Here is a 12,022-nt window from a genome sequence, read left to right as displayed (position 1 = left end):
ATTAAGTGCAGTGTAGGAGGCACCAGGAATCTGTCTCCCCACTTAGACAACTGCACTGGCAGAACCTGTCTGATGTAAATATTTTGGAATTCCAGAGTCTATTCAAAGGATTGCAACTTTCAGAGGAAGTCCTGAACAGTAAATGCAAATTTTGGTCAATTTCAGGACATAGCAAGGTACAAGTACCTATCCCCAAGTCCAGGCAACTGGGCACATGTTCCTGGAGAAGCTCCAGGCAGTTAGTGGGAACCATGGTGGGCAAAAAGGTCCATGTTCTACTAAAATTGGGAACCTGTGTTCTGATTGCTGACTGCTGCTTCTGATGTTGAAAGCACAGATACAGGGGGTCAGCCATTGTTGCAACTCTCCCTCCAGTGTTGCAAGCCTCTCCCACTACAACTGAAGTAACTTCCAGAGGACTTAAGGGGCCAGCACCTTTGGTGTGGTTTTTTTGTTCTATTTTTTTTTTCTCTTCATTTTCCCTTTAGGGAGTCAGACATTTCAAAAACAGTATATTCAGAAGCAATCACTTATACAGTGAAATTTAGAAAATCACTGTACACACTCAGAGAAAGGCAGGGGCTTTTCCCCGAGAAGCCCTTAAATGTATACCTCAGGTTGATTACCAGCATAGAAACAGCCTATAGCAATCAAAAAACAAAAACTAAAATCAACAAACTCTGGGAAAGAGGGGTATTGATTTCCAGAGTTACTACATTATTAAATAACATTTGAATGTCTAGTTTCCAACAACAACAAAAAATCACAAGAAACAGAATAAGGCCCATTCAAAGAAACAAAAAAATATATAAACCAACAGAAACCATCTCTGGAAAGACCAAATGGCAGACTTGCTAGACAGGACTTTAAAACCACTATCTTAAAGATGCTAAAAGAACTAAAGAAAGATGTATGTATGAAGAACATGGAAATATCAATGAAGAGATAGAAAACTTAGAAGAAAACCAAAAAGAAATTATTGGGCTGAAAAATATAATAACTGAAATGAAAAACTCACTAGAGTGATTCAAAGGCAGATTTGAGCAGGCAGAAAAATTAGTGACCTTGAAGATAGGAAAACTGAAATAACTGAGTATGAGGAACAGAAAGAAAAAGGTCTGAAGAAAAGTGAACAGACCTTAAGGGACCTGAGGACACCATAAAGTGGACCAACCTACACATTGCAGAAGTTCCAGAAAGAGAAGACCCTGAAAAAGGGGTAGAGAGATTATCCAAACAAATAATGGCTAAAAACTTTCCAAATTTGATTTTAAAAAACATGAATGTAAACATCCAAGAAATTCAACAAATTTCAAGTAGCATGAACTTAGAAAGACCCACACCAATATACGATATAATAAAATTGCAAGGCCGGGTGTAGTGGCTCACACCTGTAATCCCCGCACTTTGGGAGGCTGAGGCAGGCAGATCACCTGAGGTCAGGAGTTCGAGACCAGCCTGATCAACATGGAGAAACTCCACCTGTACTAAAAATAGAAAATTAGCCAGGCATGGTGGCACATGCCTGTAATCCCAGCTACTTGGGAGGCTGAGGCAGGAGAATTGCTTGAACCCAGAAGGTGGAGGTTGTGGTGAGCCAAGATCGTGCCATTGTACTCTAACCTGGGCAACAAGAGCAAAACTCTGCCTCAAATTAAAAAATTTAAACATTGCAAAAAGACAAAGACAGACTCTTAAAAGCACCACAAGAGAAGCAATTCATCACATACAATGGACTGTTAATAAGAATATCAACAGATTTCTCATCAGAAACTGGAAGTCAGAAGGAAGTGGGCTGATATATTCAAAGTGTTGAAAGAAAAAAATTTCAAACAAGATTCCTAAATCCAGCAAAACTGTCCTTCAAAAGTGAAGAAGAAATTCAGACATTCCCAGACAAACAAAAACTGAAAGAGTTTATTATCACTAGACTTGCCCTGTAAGGAATGCCAAAAGGATTCCTGTTGGTTGAAATCAAAGGACATTAGCTAGTACCTCAAAGCCACAGGAAGAAATAAATTTACCTGAGTGAAGGTAATACACGAACAATTACAAAAGCCAGTGTTATTTTGTTAATTTGCAACTCCAGTTTTTGTATGCCATATGATTTATGAGATTAATACATTTTTGAAAAATTATTATTAGTTTAAAAGCTAGTAGTAGGCCAGGAGCGGTGGCTCATGCCTGTATTCCCAGCACTTTGGAAGGCCAAGGCAGGAGGATTGCTTGAGCCCAGGAGTTCAAGACCAGCCCTGGCAATATAGTGAGACTCTATCTCTACAAAAAATTTAAAAAATTAGCCAGGTGTGGTGGTGTGCACCTGTAGTCCCAGCTACTCAGGAGGTTGAAGTGGGAGGATTGCTTAAGCCTAGGAGGTCAAGGCTGCAGGAAGCCATAGTCGTGCTATTGCATTCCAGTCTGGGCAAGTGAGCAAGACCCTATTTCAAAATAAAAAATAAAAATAAAAAAGCTATTATTATAATAACTTTGGTTTGTAACTCCACATTTTCTTTTCCACATTATTTAAGAGATTAATACATAAAAATTATTAGTTTATGTTTTCAGACACACAATGTACAAAATGTAATTTTATAACATCAGTAACTGAAAGTGGGTGGAGATTAAGCAGTATAGGAACAGAGTTTTTATATGTAGATAACAAGTAGCAAAATGACAAAAGTTTCTCCTTATCAGTGATTACTTTAAATGTAAATGGATTAAATTCTCCACTCAAAATGCAGAGATTGGTAGAATGGGTTTAAAAAATATGTTTTTGTATATGTGAGTTCACACACAAAAAAAGAAACAGAAAAAAATAGCTAACTATATGCTCTCTCTGAAACACTCACTTTAGATCTAGAGATACAAATAGGCTGAAAGTAAAAGGATGGAAATAGGTATCCAAAGCAAACAGCACCCAGAAGAGAGCAAGGATAGCTATAAATAAACCAGTCATAAAAAGACAAACATTGTATGATTTCACTTATATAAGGTACCTGGAATAGTCAAATTCACAGTGACAAAAAGTAAAATGGTGGTTTCGAGGGAGTGTGAAGAGAAGGAATGAGGATTTATTGTTTAATGGGTACAATTTTGGAGATAAATGGTGATGATGGCTGCACAACAACGTAAATGGACTTAATGCCTCTAAACTGTACACGTAAAAATGGTTAAGATGGTAAATTTTCTGTTATTAAACATGTATTAGTTTTTTAAAAAGAAATTAAATGGAGAAAAGACAACTTCACAATCATAGTTGAAGATTTTTAACACCCTTCTTTCGGCAATTGATGGAAAAGACACAAGTTAAGCAGAGACACAAAAGATGTGAATGACACTTTCAGACACTTTGACATAAATAATATTTATAGATACTCCCAATGACTGCAGAATGCACATTCTTTTCAAGTGCACATGGTACATTCACCAAGATAGACCATATGTTGGGTCATAAAACAAGCCTCAGTAAGTTTAAAAAGACTGAGAGCATATGCCCTCTGTCCACAATGGAACTAAACTAGAAATCAATATTTAGAAAAACTATTAATATCTAGAAATTAAACAGCATACATCTAAGTAATACATGTATCAAAGAATAAATTGCAAAGGAAATTAGAAAATATTTCAAATTAAATAATAATAATAAGCATATCAAATTTGTGGGCTGCAGCTACAGCAGTACTTAAAGACTAATTCGGGGTATTATATGCTTATGATAGGAAAGTCTAAAATCAATAATCTATGCTTCCATCTTAAGAAGTCAGAAAATGAAGAACAAAGTAAACCCAAAGTAAGTCAGAGGAAGGATATAATAAAGAGCAGAAACCAATGAAATAGAAAACAAACAATTGAGAAAATGAACAAAGCTAAAGCTGGTTATTTGAAAAGATGAACAAAATTGATAAACTCCTAGCTAGACTGATCAGTTTTTAAAAATAGAGAAAATAAATTAATTACCAGTATTAGGATGCAAAAAGAGTTGTCAATAAAGATTCCTTAGATGTTAGAGGGATAACATTAAGCCCCCAAATTTGACAACTTAAATGACATGGATAAATTAAAATTCATCAGAAATTAACAGAAATCAAGACAACTCCATAATTATACACAGAGATTTTAATATCTCTCTGAAAATCCTCAGAAAACAGGAGGAAAGAACACTTCCCAACTTTTCTTCAAAGATTTGCATAGCCCTAATTCCAGAACTGGACAAAGGCATTAGACAAAAAGAAAACTACAGGCTCATTACTTACAAATTTAGACAAAAAAGCAAAATCCCCCTCCTACCTTTGAGAATTACAAATTTACATAACGTTCTATGAAACAAGTTGATTTTGCAGATGAACAAGCGGAAGCATTAAGGTTTTACAAAATCATCAAAGAAGCCTAGAAGTAAAATACAAATCCTAGTTTGACGTGTTATTAACTCTGCAACTTCGGTCTAGAGATTTATCCCCTCTAAGCCTCGATTTCTTCACCTACAAATGGGGGTAGCAGTACCTGCCTCATAAAATTCCTGTATTACTTTGAATTCAAAAGAAAGAAGTGTCAAGTCTTTCTATCTGCCACAGGACCACCCCACTGCAACTGCGAAAGTTATGCACAACCTAGGTAAACAGCATCCTCTTAAACTGAGCAGTATACAACCCACTCAGTGGTACATGGAGGCTTTGCTGGGTGCCTCAAAAATTTTAACCAAAAAAAGCTAAAACATTACATAGTAGGAAAAGGAGATGTTTGGTCAGGAAATGTGACTTCATATGCCTATAAAACTATGAAACAGTACTAAGTTATTCTAGCCATATTATTAACCTTTTCTAAGCTATCATCTGTTTATCTATAACATTGTACAACATTCTTAGATTTTCAAAGCTCTCAAAATAATTTAATACAAAGGTTATGCTTGAAGTTTCCAGTGGAAACCCTGTAATGAACTACAAGCCCTATGTCAAGGTTACTTTCCCAAAACTACAGTGACAGACAAGATGATAGCCATGTTCATTATTTAGTATTATAAAAGGAAACTATGTGTAATGGCAAGATTAAACAAGACACAGTGTTTGTTTTCTCATTATTTTCACATATGAACCTCATGGCTCCCTCCTTACCTGTTTTGTATTTTGAATTTGTGGTCACCCCATCAAATTCAGATTTATCAATTTCCCATGCAAGAGGTAGCTTGCCTAGGCTGTTGGATAAGTTTTCCAAGCTATTTTCTTCATTGTAGATTATTTCCGATGTACTAGTCGGGATACCAATGTATCTTGATGAATTATTTCCAGCAGATAAAGAGGTACTATCAGGGAGACAAGAAGAGCGGGATGGATTTGGAGTTTTATAGACTGAGGTCGCCTGGTTGAGGAAGGCATAGTCCGAACAGATGGCATAAATTTTTTCCCGAGTATGAGTCACTGGACAACTCCATGGATAATGACCATCTCCTTTGGGACCCAAGGGTGCTCCTGAGGCACTTGTGCAGAAAGATTTTACAGCACCTTGTAGATTCTCTTCAGGTGACTGTCTCTCAGATTTGTGCTCACCATTTCCAGAATCATTTGACCTTTCTGTTTCTGCAACGTTAGGCATTGAATGCAGTGTAAAATTTCTATTACTAGAAAGAACTTGCAACTTTTTCTGTTTCTTGATAAACAACTTTGACAATTGTTTACAGCATGCTATAAAAGCTTGAGAGTCACAAAATGAGCTCCTAAGAGGAAGGAAAAAGAATGATCAACAATCCACCAGATACACAAACAGCACTAAAAAGCATAGTAAGTTTTATGCATACATATGCCTTCATTCTATATTAATTTTACAACTACTATATGACTGGAGTCATGATCACTATCTTATTTTTTAAATTAGTCTAAAATAATGCACTAAATTATTTTTAAATAATTAAAAAATAATTAAAAAGCAAATAGCCCTTTTTTTTTTTTTTTTTTTTGAGTTGGAGTTTCACTCTTGTTGCCCAGGCTGGAGTGCAATGGCGCGATCTTGGCTCACCGCAACTCCACCTCCCGGGTTCAAGTGTTTCTCCTGCCTCAGCCTCCCAAGTAGCTGGGATTACAGGCATGCACCACCACACCCGGCTAATTTTGCATTTTTAGTAGAGATGGGGTTTCTCCATCTTGGTCAGACTGTTGTCAAACTCCCGACCTCAAGTGATCCGCCCACCTCTGCCTCACGCCTGTAATCCAGCACTTTGGGAGGCTAAGAATGGCGGATCACTTGGGGTCAGGAGTTTGAGAACAGCCTGGCCAACATGGTGAAACCCCGTCTCTTCTAAAAATACAAAAATTAGCCAGGCATGGTGGCACGTGCCTGTAGTCCCAGCTACGAGGGAAGCTGAGAGATGAGAATCGCTTGAACCTGGGAGGTAGAGTTTGCAGTGAGCCGAGATCGCGCCACTACACTCCAGCCTGGGCAACAAAGTGACACTGTCTCAAAAATAAAAATAAAATAAAATAAAAGGCCAATAAGCACATAAAAAGATGCTCAGTATCAGCACATGAAAAGATGCTTGGTATTATTGGCCATCATGGAAATACAAATCAAAACCACAATGAGATAACACTTCACACCCACTAGAATGGCTATAATCAAAAAGGTAAGAAAAAGTGTTGGTGAGGATGTGGAGAAATCATAACCCTCATACACTGCTAGTGGAAATGTAAAATGGTCCAGCTGTTTGGAAAACAGTTCTTCCAACAATTAAACAGAGTTACCATATGGTCCAGCAATTTCATGCCTAGGTATATATCCATGACAGACAAGAAAAATACATCTTCACACAAATGTTAATTGCAGCATTATTCATAATGACCAAAAAAATGGAAACAACCCAAATGTCTATCAATTGATGAACATATAAATAAAATGTGGTATATCAATACAATGGAATATTGTTTGGCAATGAAAAGAAATGAAGTACTGACCCATGCTACAACATGGATGAACCCTGAAAACATTATAGTGAGTAAAAGAAGATGGTCACAAAGGATCAGATAGTGTATTATTCTATTTATATAACATGTCCAGAACAGGCAAATCTATGGGGACAGAAGGTAAATTCATGGTTGACTAGGGCTTGAGGTTTGGGGGTGATGGAGTTTCTTTTTGTAATAATAATATTCTATAAATGATTGTGGCAATGAACACACAACTTTGTAAATACACTAAAAGCCAATGAATTGCATAACTTAATGGGTAAATTATACAGTGTGTGAATTTTACCTCCATAAAGTTGTCTAAAAAATAATGCATTAGCAAGATTTTTTAAGTACATAGGCATATAGGGTACATAATGAATAATGACCACAGATTTAAATCAACAAAGAATACAGAAAGGAAATTTTTCAAAGATTCATCACCTGACAGAAAAATGGATCCAATCAAGGTGTCACTAACTTCTGATCAGTTTCAGGAAAAACTGAATTTCAAGTCTAAACTGATTCCTTTAGGGAAGAAAACAGAAAGCTTAAATAGCAACAGAGGGCATGCAAGGAAGCTGAAGATTTATACCAGAGGAAGTCCTTGGTGATTTGAACCATCCCAGGTCACGCAGCAGACAACCCCAGGCAGGTGCCCAGGCGGGGTATGTGGGTTTCTCAGGGCTCCAGCAACAGAGCATCAGTCGAGAGATTCAATCCACCCTGGGTGATCAGTTGAACTTTTACCAGTTAATATCTCTGCCCATTTGCTTACTTAAAAAATTAGAAATAAAAATAACTGTCATGGGTTACAAAAAAATAGTATCAAAACCATCACACAAATATTGAACAACAAAAGCCTCTGAGTTAGGTTGCAAGAAAATAGAAGATGATTCACGCAAGAGCCCCCTCGGTTATCCTGATCTGTGAGGAGAAACTAGCAAAGGTATTGCATGGCTTTCATGGAATTTAAGGAAACAGAGCTGCATATTAGGACTCCACATGTGCTAGGCAAAATTCCATTTTCTTTACTTAAAAAATGCTTTTAAAGCATGCTTTTTCTCTATTCAACCTTTCAGTTTTTAGGCCTGGTGTGGTGGCTCACGACTGTAATCCCAGCACTTTGGGAGGCTGAGGCGGGTGGCTCATTTGAGGTCAGGAGTTCGAGACTAGCCTGGCCAACATGGTAAAACCCCATCTCGACTGAAAATTTAAAAATTAGCCAGGCGGTAGTGACGTGTGCCTGTAATCCCAGCTACTCTGGAGGCTGAGGCAGGAGAATTGCTTGAGCCTGGAAGGCGGAGGTTGCGGTGAGCCAGGATCGCACCACTGCACTCCAGCCTGGGCGACCTGCACTCCATCCTGTCTCAAACAAAAACAAAAAGAAAAACCCTTCAGTTTTAAAAGAATTTCTGCAGAGTTTATAGTTGTTTGCAGGAGGGTCAGTTGGATAGGAACATTACCACAAAAGGTGGAACCTCCCGTGGTTTCACTTTGAAAACTTTCACTTTCTTTTGGTAAAAAAAATCTTGGAGTAGGTGTAGTGGGTCCTCAGGTGGAAGTGCTGATGCTGTCTCCTTATTCATCTGGTGGTGCAATGATAATGGCAGAGGGAAGCTCAGTACCTGGCGTTGTTCAGACCAAACTCTTATCTTTTTGGAAGACAGAGTTGCTCTGATTCTTAGCAGGTGTCCTAACAGCATTTTCTACTTCTCATCTGTGATCTTCACGCCTTTCTCTACATCAGTGTGGTGGACAGAGAGGTAGGTATTTGTGGTATTGGGGTCGTGGGGGTGGGCTGTGGGAGGTGAGGAATGAAAGAGCATGTGGTCTGGGTGAGAAGCAATAGGCAAAGGTTATTGGAGTGAGTTTGGTGGGGAGACAGAAATGTTCCAGGCACCGCCCCTTTTATATCCTCATCTCAGACTTGGCTTCCACTTTCCCAGGGCTTCCTTCCTCACACTGAATGGAATTTTGCCTGTGGGACCAGCTCTCTGTGTGACAGTGTAAGGATCTGATTTGATTTGATTTGATTTTTTTGAGATGGAATCTCGCCCTGTTGCCCAGGCTGTAGTGCAATAGCGGGATCTCAGCTCACTGCAACCTCTGCCTCCTAGGTTTAAGAGATTCTCCTGCCTCAGCCTCTGGAGTAGCTGGAATTACAGGCAGGTGCCACCATGCCTCGCTAATTTTTGTATTTTTAGTAGAGATGGGATTTCACCATGTTGGCCAGGCTGGTCTGGAACTCCTGACCTCAGGTGATCTGCCGGCCTTGGCCTCCCAAAGTGCTGGGATTACAGGCATGAGCCACTGCGCCCAGCAGGGATTGTAAAAGTATGCTCATTTGGAACATATATAGAAATAATCTTTTTTTTTTTTTTTTTAAAGAAACTGGGTCATGCCATGTTGCCTAGGCTGGTCTTGACCTCTTGGCCTCAAGCAATCCTCCCACCTCAGCCTCCCAAATTGCTGCCATTACAGGCACAAGCCACCATGCCCAGCCATGGAGAATATTCTTATCAAAAACACAGGCAAAGGGAAATGGCTGCATTTAAGCACAAAAGTTGGGGGTGAGCTTCCTGGAAGCTAAAGATAGAACACAGCACTCAATTAATATAAATTGTAACAGTGTGGGCCAGGCACAGTGGCTCATACCTGTAATATCTGTGCTTTGGGAGGCTGAGGCGAAACAATTGCTTGAGGCCAGGAGTTTCAGGCTGCACAGTGAGCTATGATCACACCACTGCACTCCAGCCTGGGCAACAAAGCAAGACTCTGTCTCAAAAAAAAAAAAAAAAAAAGGAAAGAAAGAGAGAAAAAAGTAACAGTCTGGTTTTATTTGTGTTTTTGGTTTGTTTGCTTTTAAATAATAGTCACTGAATAAGATGATCTCTTTGGTCGAAGTTTTAGCAAAAAAAAATGAAGATCATCAACATAAGGATGCATTTTATATTGACTGTCACTAAAATCCAAGGGCATGAAACATTCTCATTGGAAACTATGTAAATTTCTCTTTGAAAATGTAATATTCATAGATTTTATAAGCAAAACATTGCAAAAAAATGCAAAGTACCAAAATATATTACAGGAAAATGGAAATTACCCAAATCCCACGACCCAAACACTGCTAGTGTTTACTTTCTTTCCACACTGTCTCACGTCTATTTTCTCACTACAGTGAGAGCCCGAAGAGGCGAAGGGGGCTTCTATTATTGCATCCTCAGTACTTTGCTCAGATTCTAGCTTTCTTAAAGTACACTAAGCACAATTTATTACTGATAATACTAATAACAGAATCATTATAGACAATACTGAGATATAGAGAGGCAGTTTGTCCCTCCACTTAATAGACTGAGCTGTCACTGTTTTGACTCATCTTGTAACTCCTTTTGTTTCTCTATTTATAAACCATTCCCAGTGAGTTGACACTTCTAACCTGACCTGTGCAGAGATATTAGAAAATAAAGTTTGCTACATATATATGATCACAGAACTCCTCTTCCTGAAAGCCTCTGCTCTTAGAACAAAAGGCCAACTCCTGATGGTCCCTAGATTTATCTGGTTAGCTCCATCTCATTCCCTTCCCCCACCCCCCAAGCTCCACATTACTTTTTGGTTCTCCCAATACTATCTCCCTTACTTAGTTAATTCCCATTCATCTTTCCAATGTCAGCTGAAATGTCACTTTCTAGGGGAAACTTTCTTGGCTTCTCAAACTAGGCCAGGTCACCGGGTAGAGACTCCAGTACCTTCCTCGCACAGGTCTTACCAGGTGGCAATTTTACACTTAATTCTGTGCGTATCTGTTTATATGATCAACGTCTGCATCCTGCAAGTCTGGTTTTCCAGATTATTGTATCCCCAGGGCCTAGCATTTGTAGACGTCTCATTCAACAGATAACTTTTAAGTGTTTGCATCATGTCAGGCATTCCTGTAGGCCCTCATTTTGATTGATTGAGGTTCCCTCTTCCAGGCAAGTGAGGTGTTGCTATATTAAGATTTACTACTAAGCCGGCACGGTAGCTCATGCCTGTAATCCCAGCACTTTGGGAGGCTGAGGCGGGTGGATCATCTGAGTTCAGGAGTTTGAGGCCAGCCTGGCCAACATGGTGAGACCCGTTTCTACTGGGGAAAAAAAAAAAAAAAAACAAAATTAGCCGCCCGTGGTGGCGCATGCCTGTAGGCCCAGCTACTCAGGAGGCAAGGCTAGAGAATCGCTTGAACGCGAGAGGCGGAGGTTGCAGTGGGCTGAGATTGTGCCATTGCATTCCAGCCTGGGCGATAAGAGCAAAACTCCGTCTCAAAAAACAAAAAAAAAAGATTTACTACTAAGAATTACTGCAGGACCTCAGGCTCAACTAATAGCTTACACATAAAATCACGTCATAAGCAATAGAAATATGTTTTGCTTGTATCCAAAGCAAAAATTTATAAAATGGCAAGCGTTAAAAGCACCGCCAGAGTCACGATTGTTCAAAGTCACTGAAAGAAGTGTTCTGTAAAATAAACGTCCATTTGTAAAGCCAATCTTCATCGCCTAGGTTATAGACTTTTCTGGTTATATTCTGTCTATATTCTCAAGTATCAAGTTTATGAGAGAACCAAACATCTCTAAAACCCTCTTCAGTAAAGCCTTTTCATATGACAAAATACCCTGATCCATATTCTGTATAGAAGACAACTGAGGAGCAGGGGCACTCCGGTGACCTCGTAAAGGTCGAATATGTGCCGGAGGGCGAGACCAGAGGCGCACAGCCCCCAGCCGAGCTGATGCCACCCTTCCCACCCAGTGTCCTCCCGCGCCCTCCAGGCCCCTTCCTCCCCTTCAGACCTGCGGGTCCCCAGAGCCGAGGCGCCCGCTTGTCAAAAGATACCGGGAGTCCTCCGCGCCTGGCGCCAGCCTCCAGCCCGCGCTCCTGGGGAGGCCGGGAGCGTTCCCACCACCGTCCTCTGACAAGCTCGTGGCTCGGCCAGCTCGGAGTCCGCCAGGACTGAGGAGACAGTCGCGCAGGCCAAGACCCGGCCGCGCAGAACCAGTGCGCGCCGAGGAGACGCGCCCGCTTGTCAAAAGATACCGGGAGTCCTCCGC

At 39.9% G+C, this 12,022-nt stretch overlaps 1 protein-coding gene across 1 annotated transcript in view; it reads right to left on the bottom strand.

The window, feature by feature from the left end:
- The window catches only part of BIVM (basic, immunoglobulin-like variable motif containing), a 33,453-nt gene extending 25,745 nt beyond the window's left edge, over nucleotides 1-7,708 (bottom strand). The window contains exons 1-2 of the mRNA XM_011977233.1: nucleotides 7,525-7,708; nucleotides 5,109-5,707 (exon numbers count right to left, since the gene is read on the bottom strand). Of these exons, the coding sequence (XP_011832623.1) occupies nucleotides 5,109-5,707; nucleotides 7,525-7,553 (628 nt within the window). The 5' untranslated portion in view covers nucleotides 7,554-7,708. The remainder of the gene's footprint in view (nucleotides 1-5,108; nucleotides 5,708-7,524) is intronic.
- Nucleotides 7,709-12,022: the final 4,314 nt, after the last annotated feature.

This window comes from Mandrillus leucophaeus, unplaced genomic scaffold (genome assembly GCF_000951045.1).
Source record: "Mandrillus leucophaeus isolate KB7577 unplaced genomic scaffold, Mleu.le_1.0 Scaffold175, whole genome shotgun sequence".
NCBI classification, from domain to species: Eukaryota; Metazoa; Chordata; class Mammalia; order Primates; family Cercopithecidae; genus Mandrillus; species Mandrillus leucophaeus.
This window is presented reverse-complemented; position numbering and strand designations above follow the sequence as displayed.